General features: G+C 39.7%; 2 protein-coding genes across 8 annotated transcripts in view; one reads left to right on the top strand and one right to left on the bottom strand.

The window, feature by feature from the left end:
• HIBCH (3-hydroxyisobutyryl-CoA hydrolase) overlaps window positions 1-13,190 on the top strand; it is a 37,117-nt gene extending 23,927 nt beyond the window's left edge. For all 3 annotated transcript variants that reach the window (XM_030277839.4, XM_002191621.7, XM_012575052.5), the window contains exons 10-14: window positions 627-685; window positions 1,383-1,464; window positions 6,306-6,425; window positions 7,564-7,597; window positions 12,497-13,190. In XM_030277839.4, the coding sequence (XP_030133699.3) occupies window positions 627-685; window positions 1,383-1,464; window positions 6,306-6,425; window positions 7,564-7,597; window positions 12,497-12,612 (411 nt within the window). In that variant the 3' untranslated portion in view covers window positions 12,613-13,190. The remainder of the gene's footprint in view (window positions 1-626; window positions 686-1,382; window positions 1,465-6,305; window positions 6,426-7,563; window positions 7,598-12,496) is intronic.
• Window positions 13,191-14,501: 1,311 nt separating this feature from the next.
• The window catches only part of C7H2orf88 (chromosome 7 C2orf88 homolog), a 38,545-nt gene continuing 32,744 nt past the window's right edge, over window positions 14,502-20,302 (bottom strand). For all 5 annotated transcript variants that reach the window (XM_041717681.1, XM_041717680.2, XM_030277844.4 and 2 more), the window contains one exon: window positions 14,502-18,259. In XM_041717681.1, coding sequence (XP_041573615.1) covers window positions 17,837-18,100 — 264 coding nt within the window. In that variant the 5' untranslated portion in view covers window positions 18,101-18,259 and the 3' untranslated portion in view covers window positions 14,502-17,836. The remainder of the gene's footprint in view (window positions 18,260-20,302) is intronic.

The following is a 20,302-nucleotide window of genomic DNA, read 5'->3' on the forward strand; positions in this document are numbered from 1 at the left end:
GAGCTGAAATGCCAGGGAACCTTTTCAGCTTCAGCTGCTGCTCCTGAAACATCTGCTTATGTCCCAAACCCCTCAATGCCAGAAGATGTGAAACATTTGACACCCTTCCTAAAGAAGGCTGATGGATCTATCACACACTTTCTATGCCTAAATAAAATTTTGTTAAATGACATAGAAAAGAGAGGGAAGAGAAATGCTCTTTTTTTTTTTTTGGTCATTAAAAAAGGCTAAACATAGGCCTGTATATTTTAAAGAAAATGCAAGGTTGTTTTTAAAAACAATCTCAAGATTTATCTGCACTGACTTTCCTAGTGCATTGCACAGAAGTGTTTTGATAGAATAATCAGAATTACTTGTGTACAAGATAACCACCCAGACAATATGCATACATAGTAGCTCAGAGCAAGCCCTGCAGTATGAGGCAACATCTTTAACATTCACAGGATAGTGCCAAGTTCATATATACTCACTGCAAAATTTTAATTCATTAAAAATTGCACTGTCTTATGAGTTCATTTTATGATACGGTATTTCTGGAACACAAGTCACTGAAATTTTTTTAAACACTTTTCAGTCTAAAATAACCAAGTAAAACCAAGTAAAATATGTACTTGCTTTTAAAATAGTGCACAATTGATCAAGAAAAGGAGTTTGCTCTTCAAGAACATATGGAGAAGATTAACAGGTATTCACCATTATTTTAAAATTTTTTATTCTTGTGGGTAGAGAACATGAAGTTAAATCTAGTAACAGTATTTCACAGATAAAGTGAGAGAAATTGCCTCCAAGTTTAAGTTAAATTTTATCTTTAGAAAGCTTTATCTAAACCTCATTAAGTATTTCACTCATCACTACATTAAATACTTGGGCAAAGTAGTCTGATTCATAGGCCATGGCACATTAAAATGAACATTTTCTGTCGATATTGGGAATTTATGAGAGTAACCGTTCCATTAAACAGGAACTGTCACCTAACACATTTCCAGGACTCAATGGGTAAAGGCCATTTCTGTGACAGCTTGGAACTTAAGGAAAGGAGAAATAAGTGAGAGTGATAAGAAAGAGCTAAATCTCTGCAAGAAGGATGGCAGTAACTACATTTAGAGATAAAAGATGCTGACACCAAACCAGTAGAATGGAGCTGATAGCTAAAGATTTGCCATATTACAAAATACAGCTAAGACTGATGGTAGTAATTGAAGTTTATAGATAAATACCAGAGTTTGTTATCAAAGTCTAGTGAAACACTACTGAGCAACATGGAAGACATTGCTAAGAAAAGCCAAATCAGCTGGTTATGCTCTGTTTCTAATGTGTTACTGACCCTGCAAAGGTAAAACAGAGACTGAAGCAGCTTGTTAACTGATTTTTTTTTCTTCTAGTCTTTTTTCAGCAAATAGTATGGAAGAAATTGTTAAAAAGTTAAAGCAAGATGGTTCTCCTTTTGCCATGAAGCAGCTAGAGGTAAAGTATTCTATGTCATTTTTGTTAGAGTTTTTAAGTCTGGTTTTATGTTTTTTTATCATAGGGCAGACTTTAGTTACCCTATAGGGCTTTGGACTGAGAGCCTCAGGTTCTCACACACAGTCCTGAGGGATTCTCAGTAGTTCTACTCAGACAAGGGTAGTCCTGTAAAATCACACAATGTGAGCACCATCATATGGTGCATAAAACTGTAATGTAGTAAAAAAAAACAAACTCCCCTTTTTTTCCCTCCTCCCCATGGTCAGGGGGTTGTTGGGAACAAGTATTCCCTTTATAGCTTCTAATTATATTGCCAAGGTTTGGAATAAAATAGTGCCAGAACAGTGTTGTTGCTTTTCTTCCATTCCAGATATTTCATTTGGGTAAACAGCAAAAAAAATTATAATCACAAAGTATTTTTTGACCTTTCTAATGCATTTCTGAGTGTTGGATGTAGTCACAACTCAAAAAACATGCAGCAGTGCTACACACATAATTCATACTTCAGCCTCAAAAGCAAGAAGCAACTTACATTCATTTATAAATAATATGTGTATTTTCTTTTTTTCCTTTGAAGTATCTTTGTTCAGGTGCCTTGTAAAAGTTTTGTTTGGAGCTAGTGAAATATTCCAACTGGATAGAACTGAAGTGTTCCTCCAACAAAAGGGTTGCTTTAACTTTAGTTACAGCTCACAGAAGAAATCCTCCTTTCATAGTAAAATAAGACATCCATCATCTCTGGCTTTGATATGAGCAGAAGGAATTTTATAAGGTAGTATTCACATTAGGCACCTGTCACTTTGAAAAAAAAATTCAAAATGTCACTGGAACTATCAAATAGTTTTTGAGAAAGGAGGTTCTAAGACTATCTTTGTGCCAACCAGTACATCTAGTACATTGCAAGAGTTTAGCATATGTCTTATAAAAGCAAAATTGAATAAAAGGTGAAGTTGATTTTTTCCCCTAGTATTCCAAGTTTCATTGAATAAAACAGTCAAATGAGTTGGTGCCAGAATAAAAATACTATCTGTTCATATTTTATTGATTAGGTTCAGCGGTTGTTGAAAACAACAAAGAATTATTTGTTCTTTTGTCTTATTGTTTATTATAGTATATTTGTTTAACAGTTTTAATTCAGAACTTAAAACTAAGTAACCTATTGATTACTAAATTAGGTCATCTACTTCAAAGTTCTGATTTTATGTAACTGGTTTTTTAAATTCCTGAACAACAACAAAAAAGGCTATTTTGTTGCTTTTTCTGTTCTCTTATGTCTTTAATAGGACTGTATAACAACTTTTTTCTTTCATGTGATTCATAAATGAATGTCCTTGGAGTTGATTAGAGTTTCAGAACAATTATCTGTTCTGTAAGAGATAAGACTGTGTTAGCATGACTTGCTTCAGTCCGTGCAGAAATTCGTGGGAAAATCATCATGAAACAAATCACACGTTTTTTATCAGATACAAGACTTTAGTGTGAACAAATACTTCAGCTTCAGAGGAGTTTCTTACAGCAGACATGCTGTGCTACGCAGTAGGGTTAGGCAAGGTTGTGAAACCAAGGTTTCATGTTAGTGTCCAGGAACAACAGCAAATCCACCGGATAAATATCCTATCAGCTGATTCGGTAACTGCAATGTCTATGCTTAATTCTCCTTGTTTGTTCCTGTATTTATTATACATATAAGTAAGCTCATGGAATAAGCCTTAACTGAAATTTTAATACAAATATCCAAATTTGGAGGGACCTTGTACCTTGGATCAAGAAGGTTAATAAAATGGAACTCCTAGTTCTGCAATAATCCAAGTATGCCATGCTATCCCGAGTACCCTGGTCTCTTTGACCTACAGTACTTCAAAACATGCCTGCTTGGCAGGCTGTCACATATCTGACACTGAAATATTGTGTGAAGAAGAATATAAAGTTGTTAAAATCCTACTTGAGAATGACTTCATGATTTACACCACATTTTGAACCCAGCTACAAACAGGTAGAAAGCTAGAATACTAACACTTTGAACTCAGTAGTTTTCAAACCTTTAAACTTTGTAGTGCTACTTTGTTTTCAGGATTTACATGAGCCAAAAAGCTTTAATCTGAGGGGCAGGTGTACTATTTCTAGTGGGATGAAGTAAGTGCAGGGGCTAAACCTGAAAAGCATCAGATACTTGACTTGGTTTTCACATAATGCTTTCTTAGAGGTTTTTGGCAGGACAGTGCACTTCCTGAGCTCTGACACTTCATGGTTTAGAACCCTTCATTGTTACTGAATGAGTGCCAATGTACTGTGCAGGACACTGCAGACCAAAGATTACAAGACACATTGTCCATTGTCCAGATCTGCTGATCAGCCTGGGATGCACATAATAGCTCCTGAAACTTTAATGTGTGTGCAGCAAATGGGTGAGGTAGATTGCAGGAGTGAAGCTTGGTAGTGTTGAATTCAAAGAAGCATTCTGAAATTCTGTTAGTAGACCAGGGAGAGTGATGCTCTGTCTTTGGGCAGCTTTCCTGTGTATCTTTGGATAGATACTCCTCATACATTGTCAGAGCTCCTCCAGGACCGTTCCCTGTGGCTGAACAAATGCATTGATAGCTCAGAAAGTAAATGATGGATGTCTTCATCTATTGCAAGGGAAGTGAGGCACTGGACACCTCTGGGAGGTTTTGGGGCTTTTAAGTGAAAGAAAGTCACTATTCCCACTTTTATGCTTGTAAGGAAATCTGCTGTGTCAGTGCCACTTAATTCAGTCACCTTCTGTTAGCATTTTATTGGTGTTCAGTCTCCGGCAAATTCAGCTGAGAGCTTTTGAGATCATTGTGTCAAAATCAAGACGGTTTGAAAGATACTGGAATAGATGTCAAATACTTCTATGAAGACTTCTTTGCATTTTAGTACTCCCCACTCCAGCCTATCCTGTCTCTTTTTCAGGCTTGTTCCCTAGTACCAATCCCTTCCTCTTTGTACAGAGAATGTATTTATAGCTACACTGGTGACTCATTTTTCTGCAATTACACCTACCCATTTTCCTGCCATGTTCCTCTTCCTCCAGCTTGATTTGTGTCAGTACCTCCTCCACCTTCAGCCTCATTGATATGCCAAGATAACCAGTCTAGTGCATCTAGCAGATGCCTTAGGTGCTGTTTTCAGATCTTCCCCATTCCAGTGCTTGCTTTGACCAGAACTTGCCATGACCATTTCACCCCTGGAGCCATCTGCATAGCATTTAACCTGGTCTGAGCAAAGACTTTCTATTCTAAGTGACAGAATGTGAAACTCAACGGAGAAAAGGTCCAGCTGAAAGATAAGGCCAGCAAGAGCATCTTAGAGGAAATAAGGGGTCCAGTTAAGAGCTGTCACCCATGTGGGACCTACAGAGTTATGTAGTTAGAGGTACAGCAGATTTCTTAATTTGCTGAAGGGCAGCTCATTTTTGGAGAGCTTGACCACAACTGAGGAACTGTTGGCACTTGGAGCCAGTGTTGGCTCATTCTTTGCCAGCTTCTCTCTCAAGCACAGTGGTTACATGCAAGTTACAGAACTACAGAGCCAGTGCTTTGAAGGCACCATTCCACAGACTCCTGCTCGTATAGCAATCACATGTTTTCCAGCTTAACTAGGCAAAATGGGTCACTGCTGTATCAGCTGGTGTCTGGAGGGATGAAGAGTAATTGGGAGCTAGAAAAAAATGTTGCTGCTGATGACTGGAAACCTGCCATTTCAGGCTGTGGTAAGGAGCCTAATGTCTGCAATGACAATAATGTAAAGAGGCAAATCTTACCATCTGCTGCTTTTTAATAGTGATAAAAATGTCCTAATTATCAGGAAATGTCTATTGTACCATGAATGATACAGATCTTCTATTTGGGTTTACAGAGAAAGGGGGATTGTGTTTAGAGTAAGAAAACTGATAAGCAACAATAAGATTTAGCTCCTTTTCCCCACAACCCTGTGAAGCTTTAAAGCTCAGTTCTTTTTCCTTAACTAGGATTTTGTCTTTCTCCCCACTTTCCCCTACTGTTTACTGGCATGCAGTTCACCAAAAGATACTCCCAAGAGCCAGATTTATAGTATTTGTTTGTGTGCTTTAAAAGAATCCTGTCTGTGGCACAATATTTATAGCTTGTGCTTCTGTCAAGAGAAGTAAGGCAAGACCTCCAAGCCTCTATCAGCAGAGTAATGTAGGGCTAAATTAGTTCAGTATCTGTTGATCCTAGATAGGAAAGCTGGATAAATATGTTTGGTTTATTGTGATATTTTCTTCCACAGATTTCTTCTTTGCATATCATTTGGTCTTTGCCAATGATCATGAAGCAACGACTTGAAGTTTGTTGCCAATCTCTCTATTACTACCTTATTACTCTACTGTACCAAATAAAACTTAAATGCTAAGGAATACTAATATCACGTACAATATCAGTAAATCTAAGAGTAATTCACACTAAATGAATATATATATATGATATTCAAAACCAAAGTATAATTGCTTGTAACACTTATCTTCACTTATCAAAAGATTCTCCTTGAAAATGTCTTTCAAACTACAGTAATTTCTCTGGCTAGTAGTAATTTTATCTTAAATGATGGGACCTTAGGAGTTCTAAGTTTTCCACAAGTGATGGCACACATCCAAGAGATCTTGCTGATCAAAGCTTTTGCAGGAAAGTTCATTTAATGTGACAGCTTGGTGGGAGGGAGCAGGAGGAATAGGTGTCACAGAGGGAGCTCAGGGAGAAGAGAGCCATAATTTACTTCACAAAGTTTAAAATGCACAAAAGACAGACTTGAAAAAGTGTCTAAATTGAAGAAAATAAAAATAATGTTAATGTCTTCCCCAGACTATTAATAAGATGTCACCTACATCTTTAAAGCTGACTCTCAGACAGCTCAGAGAAGGAGCTTCCATGAGCTTACAGGAGGTACTCCGGATGGAATACAGACTGAGCCAAGCATGCATGGTAAGCAACAGCTGAGCCCCTTGTCCCTTTCCAGCCACAGGGGGAGAACAGTTTACCAGAGACTAAAAATTTTATGTAGCTTTCATCAAGAGCTTATAGGTTTTAGCTTTCAGTATCATCTCTGCGTGTTTGTGAGGCTGTCACTTTTTTCTCATTTCATGTTATTATATGGAATGTAAAGGACACTACATTAATGATGGTCAGATGGGAATGTAGAAGACTTCTGTTAAAGTATGAAAACATTAATATATAGTTTCCTGTTTGGATTGTAGTTTTAAAACTGGTGTTCTTGAACAGGTTTTCTATTCAAATTACTTAGCCCTCAGTTCCCAGCAGCAGGGTGCAAATAGTTGTTTATCACTGCCTTTCAAGAGTGTTGTCTATGAAAAATTTATCACAGCAAGAGATTTTAGTGCCATTTGTACTAAGTGCTGAGTACTTGGATAGCATATGAGAAAGTGATCCTTCCAGTGGAACAGAGCTGCTAACTGAATTACCTGAACAAATTCCTTACAGAGTTTGCCATGACATCCTTATTATTAGTTTTGTTACATTTTAAAATAAGGTTTTTATGTGTCCAGTTATTTGTGATGGTTAAAGTAAATACTTTAAGAAGTGAAAATTTGTCTAATTCTGATGTGTGCCTGACTAAAACTAAGATTGTGGCTCCATTACTAGTGAAGAATGCTTAGGGATTTAAATTTTACATTTCCCTTAAAAAACAATTGGATGTTTACAGGATTCTAATTAAATACAAAATGTTCCAAGTATGCAGAATATATCACAATTCCTGAAGACTGGCCTTTCTCAAAAGAATTTCTGATGCTGCACACCTTAGCCCCATTACATGAACCTCTTTAGAAAAAGATCTGAGGTGTTACACAGAGAGGACTGGGACTGTGGCACAGTTCCTGACCAGCTACAGGTCAACAGACTGGTTTTAAAAGATGTGGCTGCATTTAAGCAAGAAGATACACAGCTCTTTAATAAGTAAAGACAAAGTAGGCCTAGAAAAGAACAGTACAAGTGGGATTTAACTGAATCTTGAGAACTTGCATTTCAAGCAGAAGTGGGATAGGGAAAGATGGGATAAATAGAATCTGTCATGTTACAGCTTTTTTTTTTAATAATCTTTCAGAAAGGCCATGACTTCTACGAAGGGGTTCGAGCAGGTAAGTGCCCACATCAGAAACATTCCTCAAGCTTAATAGCACACAAACTCACAATTGTGGTGCTTCTTTGGAAATCACTGTAAGTGCATGCAGCAACAGCTCAGAAAAACTTCCCAGCTTTCCATAACTTTTACTTATAGGACTTCTGTGTGGCCAAAATTTGTCATTGTTCCAAAGCACAAGAGCCATGTTGTTTCCTTTGTGCAGTCTCAGTTCCCTAATGTTATTTATCCCCCTGGTTGCACCATTTCACATTTAACACTGACAGTACTGAGGAGCTGCGTGCATGGTTCAGCCAGCTATCCAATGCTTTGAGACTCAAAATCAAAAACAACTGTTCATATAGAAAACTGTTAGAGCAAAGACTTACTTTCCTCCATGTTCAGAATATCTCTGGATGGAAGTGTCTTACTACTAAAAAACTATATACGTAAACTTAACATTAACTAATTCAGCATTTTAAAGCATTGGTCAAGAGAGGTTGTGGTAAAAGTAGAGCGATGGCTCAGCAAATGCATCCAGGGGACAGACTTCAAGCCTGTCCTTGATCCTGCTGCTGATTCACTGTGCAGTTTGTCAAACCCAAAGTCACATCTGTTTGGAGTTGTAGCAATTATTTATGTACTGTTCATCACGAGATGAAATAAAGCAAAGGCATTTCTTTTTCCAAGGAGCTTACAGTACAAGGCATTTCAACTTTTTGTTGAACTTTTAATTCACACAGTTACATACTCAAATATTATCACCTCCTCCTCATTGTTTTATGTCTGTCTTTATAAAGCAGTTTAAATTCCACTTGAGGAATGGATATTAGTTGGAGTGTCTGCTATTAGTAACACTGTATTAAATATAGCCTGGGGTGAGAGATGCAAAATTTATTCATCCAGCATAGGGAAGGTTTCTGATTTTAATTAAGTAGTCTTTAGCACTTATTAGCAGACACTCCTTTGAAGAATTTACCACACATGTTGAAAAGTGGTTTTCATTATGTTGGTAATGGGGACAAGGATATCTTAAAAATAGTTTTCCTGGGATATTTTCTAAATCAGCAAATAAGCTGCTGAAATGTAGTTATTCAGGAAGTGACAAACTCTGAGTCTGAGAGTCAGAGGAACATCAACTGAATTTCTCCTTGCAAGGCACAAGGTCATGAAACCATCTGGGAACACAGTACAGTACAAAGGCAAATCCCTTGTCAGTATGGCCAGGAAATACACAAACTGCTTGTAAAGAGAGAGGCTGCAAGAACAGCAGCTGAGATGCTTCTCTTTTATACAGGATGATGCAGCAAAAGTTTAACTGTATCAGAGGAAGGAAAAAAACAAACCCAAAGATCCATCTGGACTGAGGGAATTGCTTATAATAATAATTTGTTCCTGAAGCACTTTTGTTCTCTGCTTACTGCATGGATCCTGTTCTCAGATTTTCAGTCTTAGCATTGTTTCTCTTGTTGCAGAGGAGTGTAGAATCTGACTCAAGATCACTTTTGTAGTTTGTTCTATTTTCATAAAAATCATTATCCATCAATGTGCTTAGCATACTTTCTAACAGGAAGGGAGATTATTAAGTACTTCACAGGACCAACCATTGTGAATAAAATTGATAAAAGTGTTAAGTATTAGCTTTCTCTTTCTTAAAGCCTTACATTACAAGCATTTAAGAGCTGGCTCTTGACCTTCTCTACCACAAAAAGATCTACCACCAAAAGACGTTGAGTTACAACAATCAGATTTTAGTTTAAGAATGTTTCTCGGCAGCCGATGGCCACAGGTCAGGTTTTACTAATACCTTTCATCTGCTTCAAACCATAAATTTAAAAGACTTTCTAAGGAGTAGTTTTAAAGCTTTTAAAACCATCTTTGACCTGAGGTCAAAATTTCTCTTTTTTCTTTCAACCTGAAAATCTGCTGTGGCAGTCTTCCCTGTTTATGATTCTTACGATTGGAGTGATTAAAGAAAAGCCAAAACTCTTAAAGTATAGAACACACAGATCATATTTCATCTGCATTTTCCTATAAAATGGTAAAAGTGGATTTGAAACACATTAGGTATCAATTTTTTACCTTGATTAATTGAATAATATGTCAACTAAGAAATGCATAGGTCTGGGTAGTTTCCAAGAATTGTTTTTCAAATTTTACTGCCTAAGAAAAGTGGCCATTTTTGGAGTGAGTGCTCAAACACATCAGGTAGGATACAATCTCAGCAGCAAATCTCAGGGACAGATATCTGTTAACTCACTCTCCTAACTCTTTGTGCAGGAATGTGCACTTGAAATGGAATTGTAAAGGTCTTCTACATCTTGCTGATGCTGCAAAGATGGTATTTCTGTGCAGCTTCTGCCACCTCCCCTGCAGGGCTGGCAGATGTGAGATGTACCCTGGGCACCCCAGGGCCCTGCAGGAGCTGAGAGATTTTATGGCAGCAAACAGAATGTCAGGGGCTTGGAAGTACCAGACTTTTGACTGTGCTGAGGAAGCTCAGCAAGAGAGCACTAACTGAAGTCTGGTAAAGTCTCTGCTACTGAACAGAGGGGTTTGGGATTTTGATTTAAAAAAGTGAAACACAAGAACAAACCCTTAATACAATGTCTGTGCTCAGTTACTTTTATCATAATGAATTTCTCTTAGCCTACCTTAGAAGTCTTCAGAATTTCTGTTTTCTTAATGATTGATATCAAGCTGGAGAGATACAAAATGTAAAGAAACCAATGCAGAAAGGGAATATTTTCCTGATTCTACGAGAAAACAAATATTTTGACTCATACAAGATTAAAGACTCCACTGGAGAGACCATTATGAGCATTAAGTTTATCCTCCAGAGTAAAACTGGCCACGGATCCAAACAGAAAGATGAACTTGAATAGACAGCAGTACCCTAGAGTGAAGAACTGGCAGCACTTATTACAGCATGGCAGAGGGGAAGCTGTAATAACATACACATGGACACTTTTTCCACTTTAATTTAAACCATCTCTAGTCAATGTTGGCTTTTGTGGATAACAATTGGACTATTTTGGCTAGACTGTGAACTTCAGCTGAAACTGAAGAAAATCCATAGATAAGTACTATTCCAGTGGAATAAATATAGTTGATTTGGGATAATTGCATCTTTTGATCCAAGCCAGTCAGTGGTTTCACTGTGTTCAGAAATACCCTACAAGATCATAGCTTTTCAGTAAGTTACCCAGTTGAACAGCACAGTAAAAGCAGTCTTTTACAGGACTTTTCTTTTAAAGAATTGTCCTCATGAATTCAGTTTTCAGTGGAATTGCAGTTTCCCAAATAATGGGTTACTTTTTACAATTAATCTGTTTCTAAGGAGTCCTTAGTTCCCTATTGACAAGTAAATAGGTGTAGGGCTCTGATTTGCCTTTCTCTTTGGGAATGTCAGCTAAAGCATTGTGATGCCTGTGTATATTCAGCTACAGAAATATTAATTAGTGCAGTTGTCATTTGAATGGTGTGTATTTTCTAGCCATTCTCAACCACTGGTTAAAGACAGAAAAGTTAAAGAGAAGTTTTCAGGTCACTTATTTTTTACTACAAGTTGGTAGGCAGACCATAATGCCTGTTTTTTTTATAAGCACAATCTTTAGGTAGGTATTCTTTTCACTGAACATAACATTCTACCCCCTTACACATTCCTTATCTTGGATATTTGTAGTTCACTCTGTAAGAACAATCTCAGTTTAGAAAAGCATGACAGCTTACCCAAAAATAGCTGTTATTCTTGGAAATATCTGGTCACCTGCCTTCAGAATCACCCTCCTCTGAAGTCTTTGTTAGAAAATAGATAAAAGCCATTCTCAAGAGAGAAATTTGAAATGTGCTTCCTCTTCCTGCTCATCCTCTCTTATATGCTGTGAGCAGTGTTGGTCAGGAGGTTTCTCCAGGCCACAGGTGCATCTCCAAATCAGTTGCTGATCTCACTCACCTGAAGGGAATGTGTGTTGTGAGGGTTGGCAATCAGTGCATCCTAGAGAGCAACAGTTCTTACAGCTGTTCTTCTTTAAATAAAAATTTCACATTTTCAGTAGCACCTTTATGAGTTTTTTAAAGCCTGAAAGGGCTTGGAAGGATGCTCTGGAATTCCATTAATACTGGTCATTTTTACACACAAATTAATTCAGTGTTTTATTGTTTGCTAATGCAGCCATCACTGACATCCCTTCAACATTCCTATGATGCAGGGAATGTTCTTTGGGAATTGGCATTTTCTTGTCAGTCTTTCACATGTGATTCATTCAGTGATGGTTTTTATCTTCAGTAATGTATTTTCCAGGATGCAGCATAAAGATTATACTAAAATTATACAGATTGCCACAGTTAAATCTACCCAGGCCTCAGCAGCTGTCAGTATTTACAAATAAACACCCTCAGTTCCCTCAAAGATACCTGGCTTTACTCTCTCCTTGTGAGTTATTTCCTTATTAATGTGATGTGTTTAAATTAGCTTTAGGCACTTAGCGCCACTGAGTCATCTCCTGTACTCCCAAGAGTCAGATTTTGCACAGAGGTGTGAAAGCCTTGTCCAAAAGGAGCACCCTGAGGTACCATTCACAGGCTCCCATGAAGAGGCGTAAGTCAGCCAAGAGTGGCAGGTCTAACTAATCCACTCATTTCAGGTGCATTCCTTCAAATCTTGGGCTGCTTCTGAAGTGATTCACTGCTCCTTGTATCATCTGGCAGCTCCCAGAGACATCTCTGGACAGGTCACAACTCAGGAACACTGATTAGACTATAAATACATCTCTGTTACAAAAACTGCCTTCTCCAGAGCACATGGATTTGTCTCCCCCATGGAATCACTGTAGTGATGTGTCTTGATGCAATCTTAAGTCATTTAATTAGAGGAAGTTTATGAGTAACTTTGGTGTTTCTCTGTTCCATCTGGCAGTGCTGATTGACAAAGACCAGTCCCCCAAATGGAAGCCAGCTGCTCTAGAAGAAGTCAGCGATGAATTTGTGGATGATTGTTTTAAACCACTGGGAAATGATGATCTCAAGCTGTAAAGATCAAACCTATTGACATCTCCTTAGTTCTATGATAAATTAACTGCAGTGTGATGAATTTGGACAAGACTTTTTTAACTAGCCTGAGATTCACAAGTTTTTTTTGTTTTGTTTTGTTTCTTTTTTTTTTTTTTTTTTCATTCAGGAACATTCTCTGTAATGAGAAAATAATTGTATCTCTGATTAATAATGGGAAAAATCACTTTAAGGCAAATTGTTATTTTTACTGCTTTACGCAATTATTAACATTTAATTTTTTGCATCAACTCTTAGTTCAGGAGGAGCCCTTAGGGAAAAGAGCACAGTTTAAGGGGTGACCTAATAAGCAAAAAGTCAAGAGACCTTTTGTGTTACTGGCTTTGTCGCTGATCTGGTAAATTGGGATTGTGCCACAGATTCTTCTGTGTACAATGAAAATAAAGTATGGTTAAACCTTTAATGCAGTCAGAGCTGCCAAGGAAAATGCAAGACAAAATCCATGGTGTTAAATATCCTTTTAAATAAAAGCTCAGACTTTGATACATTATTAGTCTGAGAACAAAGAATTGTTCTATTGATTAAACGTTTGACATTTTTCAGCCTTGCAGTGTGATGTAAACATTGTTTCAAATGTGATAATGTTGCCAGAGCCTGGAGCACACTTCTCTTTGCTTGCATAGCCCATTTTTAAAAATGTCATTATGTCTGATTCAACTGCATTATCAGTATTTCACGATTTCAGAAAATTGCTGGTTTTTCTTGGTCTTACAGTGGTGAAGAAACAAAGTGCCTCAAACCTTGCTGTGAACACCAAGCAGCACATTTCCAGTGCATTCAAGGTGGTGGGGCTCTAATGCTGATTACACATGAAGTTACACAACATAACCAGAACCCCTTGATGCAAGTATCTGTGGGAGGGAAATTATTTTTTCTATTGTATGTGCAACAGACAGATATTAATCTTTCTTCAACATTACGCCTTCTTTTTTATGCTTCATCATATCACATAGCAGTGTTCCTTTCTGCTTACTTCTACACTTACAGGCAGGTCACAAGTACAAATTTTGGCTTCTCTGAAGACCAAAGGAAGAAAACTTCTGTTCAAATGCCATAGTCAGTAACCAGTACTGGGGAATCAAAAAGTCAGAGCAGCAGCAGAACCATTACAGAGTTTTCAATGTTGGGCAGTTTTTATGACCAACAGCAATGGTCTGCAATGGCTTAAGGCTCCTTCCTTTCTAGGAGCTGTTACCTGGAAACAAAGTCCAGGAAATTCAGGCATCAAGGTGAACTATGAAGAATGACTTTCTAAAAATCACAGGTGAGCAAATGGATAGCTAAGTTAAGAAAAAATGGCACCTTGCTTTGGCACTAGAGTCTTGTAAGATAAAATTGTTAACATTTCAGCTGCAAGTTCATGTTACTGTGGACATACCTATTATGGGACAGTTTAGTTCCAAAAGTAATTGAGATTTCATTAAAACCTCTAGGATAATTCTGAAAGTGTCACATGACTTTGTCTCAGGCTGGTCCCATAAGAAGTGCAAACCTCCCCCTGTATTATTTAAATTTTTTGTATGTCTTACATTCATAAACAATTGCTATTTTTAATTTATTTTTTAAAGATTGGCTATCTTAATAATTCCATTATTTTTGTATAAAAGGAGCAGCCTTCAGCCAACTATATTAAATTAAAACCACAGAAATTCCCAGGGAGTAGGAATCATGCCTCCTCTGATTGTACACCATCTTAGGAAGAACATACTTTTGAATTAATAAACTTTGACTTACATGTTCAGTTGCTTCCAGAATTTATGTGAACAGGAATTATCCCAAGCTCAACGTAACAAGATCCCGTCCAAGCTGTGTAATCTTGTGTTTTTTTCAAATAAAAGGCATACAAGCAGATGTTAAGTTGAATTTTATTTGGTCCACAAGAAAATATTTTCCACAAAAAATATTGTAAAAATATATTGTAGTGTGTTTTATTTGGGAATACTGATGTGCCTTAGTCCAGAGACGTCAACTTTACAAAGTTGTGCTGCAGTTAATGTATTTTGAACCATTATTAGAATATCAAGTCAGTTACATCATATCCACTCAGATTAATCTTGTTTCCTGGAGAAAATATAAAGCAAATGTATTTTTAATTCCTAAACAGTTTTGCAGAGTATGCCAGTCCCAAACTGGAGCGCCTTTATTACACAAAATCAAGTCAAATAATCAATAACTTAGCTGGAAACCCACTGTCAGTAGCTCTAAAACTCTAGCACAGCTTAGGATAAATGTGTTTAGGTGAAGAAGTCTTTATTTTTACTATGTATTAGTATTGGGCCTGTTAAATGCACACCAGAGGTCTGGAGAGAGATCTCCCTCCATCTCTTACCAGACTGTAGCACTGAATGGATTTATTTTCTGTTAAGGGTAAGTGCATTATTTATAAGGACAGCATCCTGTAAAAGAGATGATTTTCCTGGTGAGAAGCCATCTCCCTGTTGTTTGCTTTCCATTTGCTGCATGCCTTCCCTGAAGTGCCAGTGTCACGGACAGCATCCCAAAGCTGCTGGAATTGCGCGTGGGGCCGCTCTGAAGCTGCTGTAATCTCCAGGCACCAGTGAGGGCTGAGGTTGGAGCTGCAGGTGAGGGACTGGCTGGGCCACCAAGAGCTGGTGCTGAGTAACCCCGGGCAGCTCTGGGGGCAGGCAGGGCAGCCACCCCACCCAGCAGCTCCTCCCAGGGGAGCAGCTCTTGGGGCAGGGTCAGGGTGACTGGGCGACCTCCTCCTCTGGGGACATTCCCAGTGCTGATCACACGGGATGCTGTGCTGGAACCTCAGGCTGCTTTATAACTCTGCCTGCTGTTGGACCGTGCAGTGGCAGCCTGCCAGCAGGGAACTGCTTTCAAAAGTGCATCTGATATTCTTAAAGAGTGTCAGATGCTAAGGCTACATCCAGAGGAAGGATTTGAGACATGGCAACAGGACGCACTGCAGCACCTCACTGCCCGTGGCCACCACCAGGGTGCCTTGTACAAGGGCCAGGGCAGATCCACCTAAAGGTGCTCTGACAGCGAGTCCAGTTTTCTACCTGCTCCTCATCTGCCTGGCCAACAATGGCTGTGGAGCTTTGGTTTTTTATTTTTAATTACTGTGGTTAGCAGTGTTCACATTCTCAAGCCCACACTCATGTTAGAAAGGTTGGCCCTTTTTTTTTTTTTTATTAAAGCTTTATTTTAGCAAGAGTAAGAATAGGAATCTTTTTTAATACTGTGCTTAATCAATATCCAGTTGATATGTACTGACTTGGATCAGTGATTTGGCTTTGCTTTCTAACTCACACTAATCCCTGGAGGTATTTTAGAGCAAACAGAGTATGAGCAAGTGTTTTATATGCTGTAGAACTTGAAGGAACATCACTCTTAGCAGGAGAATTTAAGTGAACCATAAAACCTTAGTCCCACTTTGCAAACAGCTTTGAAGACAACTACGTAACTTCAAAGAGGACAACATTACAGCATAAGCTGATTTTGTTACTTTTTCCAGCAAAAGCCTGAGAAGAGCCTTAATAGCAGGTCACTGGGAATCCAGTCTGGTCACTGGGATTTAATGGCAGCCTTGTGCTGTGTCACAAAGAAGCATTTTTCACCTTTCATTCCTGATAAAACCACTTCCCATATAGGGGAATTTCAAATACCTACATTTGTGTCACAACATTTGCAAAACAGCTCAGCTCATAGACTGTCTACAGCATTTGACATGGTCCTCTTTTTGCTTGCTTCCCATTGCTTGAAAAATCCTGCTTTGGATCATTTACTAGAACTATGTGTACCTTTTAAAAATAGTAACAGCTTTAGCCAGTATGGAAAGCATTTCTCTGTAATATTAAAACAAAATGGAAAGCATTTTGATCTAGGAAAAAGAACTATGTCTTTTAAACTGGGCATCACAGAGAACAGAACAAACAGGTGGTAAAAGCCAAGCTGTTAGAAGGCCTTCACTTTGTATAAACCTCAGCAACACTGTACCTTTGGGATGAATGAAAATAATCCGTGGGTGTCCTGATCTGTCAGACGCCAGCGGTGAGTGCAGCGGGTCAGGCTGCGAGACCCGGGCAAGCAGGGAGCGGTGTGTGGATGCACCGGGGGAGAAATGCAGCCCTTGAGCTTCGGGCCTAAGGCTTAGTCTGTAACTCTGCATTCAGGGCACTGCTCTGTGCTGGGGCTCCTGTGGCTCCTGCTGGCAGCGCCATGAACAGGTTTTCCAGTGGGGAAGCAGCAGCCTACAGAAGCTGAAGGAAGACGTCCTGCCTGTCCCAAGGGTGGTACTTCAGAGAGGAATTGCAGTGTAATGTAACCACAGCTCCCATGAAACAAATTGTCCTAAAGCACTGTCACACCTTTGAAGGTTCTTTTCACTAGCTACCATCAGTAGTTTTTGCACATCTCTCTGGTAAAACAACAAAACCAAATCCTCCCAAACTGGCACCCTAACAAAAAATCCCCAAACAAAATCAAAAAACCAAACAGCTTTGGTCTGAATGCAGTGACCAGATGTCATTAACCCATCTTACTGCAGGCTTTTAGAGAAAAGCTTTCATGCATTTACAGAAGCATCTGTTAATGATAATGCACTGCTTATCAACACTGGCATGTTTCTCCCTGGTTCACTTCAATGGAAGGTGAATAGCATCATCATCCAAATGGCTCCCTGAATACTACTGGGGTTTACAAAGTGCCTCCTATCACCTTCATTTTGTGATCTTACAGATTCCGTTAGGTCACAGAATCAAAAGTAAAATTTATGATGGCAGTAACCTTTGCTACATGCAGACCTTGATTTAATTTCAGCGAAACACACACAAATTCACCAAGCACAGAGAGTTCATCCCACCTACAGACAGATCACTGATCTTTTATGCAGAACATAGAAATGATCCACGTTTTGTCCTCTGTGGCAGTGTTTGTAGAGGTGCAGGGCAGCCACAGTCTTCTCATCCTTTTAACGCTTATTTCTGGTCACATCCAACACATACAAAGACAGAGTATACTCAATGCATGGCTGACAACAAATGACACTCGATGAACGGGTTCTACTGCGATCCAATCAGTTTGTTAGCACCCTACGCTACAGGGCAACTTTTCTCAGGCTCTCCCTGCAGACCCCTCCCCACAGTGATGCTCAGAGGGCAGCTGGGGGTGCTTCCTCTGCACTGGCACACGCACAGAGCACACTCAGGCCCCGGAGAGCTCAGGGCACGTCGCTCTCGATGAAGGGGATGTCGCTGTACTTGCTCTCGGTCACCGCCCACTGCTTGACCGCCTGCTCCAGGATCTCGCGCGACAGCCGCTGCGCGTAGTCCAGCACGATGGTGCTCGAGGGGCCCTTCTCCTCCGCCTGCACCGCCAGCAGCGACGACTTCTCCCCAGCGCAGCCCTCGCCGCCTCCCCCGATCCTCTCATCCTGGACAGCGTTGGAACCTTGGAAGGCAGCCTTGGATTTGATGCATCCCATGGTACATTGGAAAATGCAGCTGCAAAATTCAGTTCAACAGCATGTTTTGATAACCTGGAAGTGGTTCCCTTGTTCGATGCAGTGTCGCTGCTTCTTGCCAGTGGCTCCAGTTATTTTCAAAGAACAGAACATCTCCTTTTGTGCTTCTTCCAAGGGAATCTGTCAAAACAGCGTTTCATATTAAGGCAATAAATACAATACCATTCTTAGTGAGCTCAAAGGAAGCGTAAATTCACTACAGGCGCTTGTAGAAGCGGCTTAAATAAATCTCTGCCCAGTCTGCGTAAATGTTTTTATTGGTAACATCCATCTACTACAAGTAGGCAAAGTTTGACCTGAATTCACGCTGCCTTTGATTGCAATTCCCAGTACAGAATGTGGGGCATCTAGGAATGTAAAACTGTTATAAAAAAAATAAAGTCTGTTTCTTCCAAGCTGACAATGCATTATGCTTCTCCTGAAACTGCAAACAAATGCTGTTTAGCTCCAGGGACTGCTGCTGCTGGAAATAAACACCAAAACCACCCCAGAAGCACCACACAACCACCATAGCCAGTGTCTTGTGTCATGGCTGTCACACGCCCTCTGGGCACAATGACACTAATCCCCTGTGTCATTCTGCTGTTGCTGAAGGAGGCTGGAGCAGGGCAGCCACCAGAAGGTATTCACAAGGAACAAGAGCGGTTTTTGTTTTTTCCCCTGGAGAGGGTAGGGAAAGCAGCAGCAGCTTGCTGTGATCAAGGCAGTTCCAACAGAGCCAGAGCACCATTCTCACTAGAGCAGGACGACTCTACATCTAGAGAAGGGAAAGTGACCAACGAAACACCTGGCAGAGTCCTTTTCAAGTCCTCAAGATCCAGAATTGGTGAACTCCAAATGCTGGTATTTGTGGTTTTGTTTACTGGACTACAAAGCTGTTTCTGGGGCTACTTTCTCTCAGGCAAAGCAGAATCTCACGCTACGCCTGACTTTGCTTGGCATGCACTTACCCACTTATCAGAGTTAACAGACTGCCAGCCGAAATAAAGACTGCACAGCACAGAAACCAACTGTTCCTACAGCTTCACCCAATGACGCTGTACTAAGGTCAGCCAAAGTTAAAGATTTTTTGTAAATAGCCTTTGAAAACACAATCACGGCAAAGATGTTAAGCCTTATTTATTTCCTTTATACTGGAGGAAATAGGGGCTCCAATCCAGTAACCTGATCAGAGGCAAATATTTACAGAGGAAATCAACCCCATTTGGAGGCAAATGGTGCTTTACAGGTAGGACAGGACTTCCCTGGTCTAGCAGCTGACTCAGGAGAACCAGATTCCCAGGGCAAGCTCCTCTCCTCTCCTTGCTGCCTCATAGAAAACACTGCTACCTCTTTGTAGGGCTGAAGTCCAGCACAGAAGGAGTGGCTGGTGCTCCTGACAGGAAGTCAGTCCTAAAGGGCTCCAGAAACCACAAAGTCCATGCAAACATTGTCACACCTTTAGCTTGTAGCAGGACATTTCAGCACTGTAGAGGAACGTTTGTAAACCACCTCACTGAAGTTCAGCAGGTCTCCTTTGTGCACACTGACCTGTGCAGCACGTGCCCAGTGCTTTGGGACAGGCACTGTGGTTCACAGGCCTGTAACACAAACCCTACTGCCAAGGGCTGACCTCTACTTGCAGTTTTACCCAATACAGAGGAAAGCCAAGCTATCAGATTTTTTATTCCAACAACTTATCAGTAAATGTGTAAAGACTGGATGGATAACTTGTCATCAGATGAGTAAACAGCAGGATTCCGTCCACTGCACAAAAAACTACATTTATCCCTATGAAGGTTCCTACCCATGTCTATCACATACACTGATCAAACTTAACATGCCTCCAGACCAGAGGCCAAGGAGAAGCCTGAAAGCAATTCAGATGGCTGAATAATTCAAACCTTTAATAGTAATATCTTGTGCATGTCTAATTTAAATATTTACCATCAATAAAACATTAATACTGATCACTTCCACTTGCTCTTCTGGACAAATACATAGATCCAAGTACATGGTAAAGAATCACTAACAGCAGGTACCACCCAGCACTGCTGATGCCTGAAAGCTGCAGTCGTGATCCAGCCAAGGTAGTACACAGCTGCAGTGTATTTTTATCAGCGTTTATCCCCGCCACTTTCCTTAAAATAGACTATTCAGATCTGGATTTTTTTATCCAAGTCT

This window comes from Taeniopygia guttata, chromosome 7 (genome assembly GCF_048771995.1).
Source record: "Taeniopygia guttata chromosome 7, bTaeGut7.mat, whole genome shotgun sequence".
NCBI lineage: Eukaryota > Metazoa > Chordata > Aves > Passeriformes > Estrildidae > Taeniopygia > Taeniopygia guttata.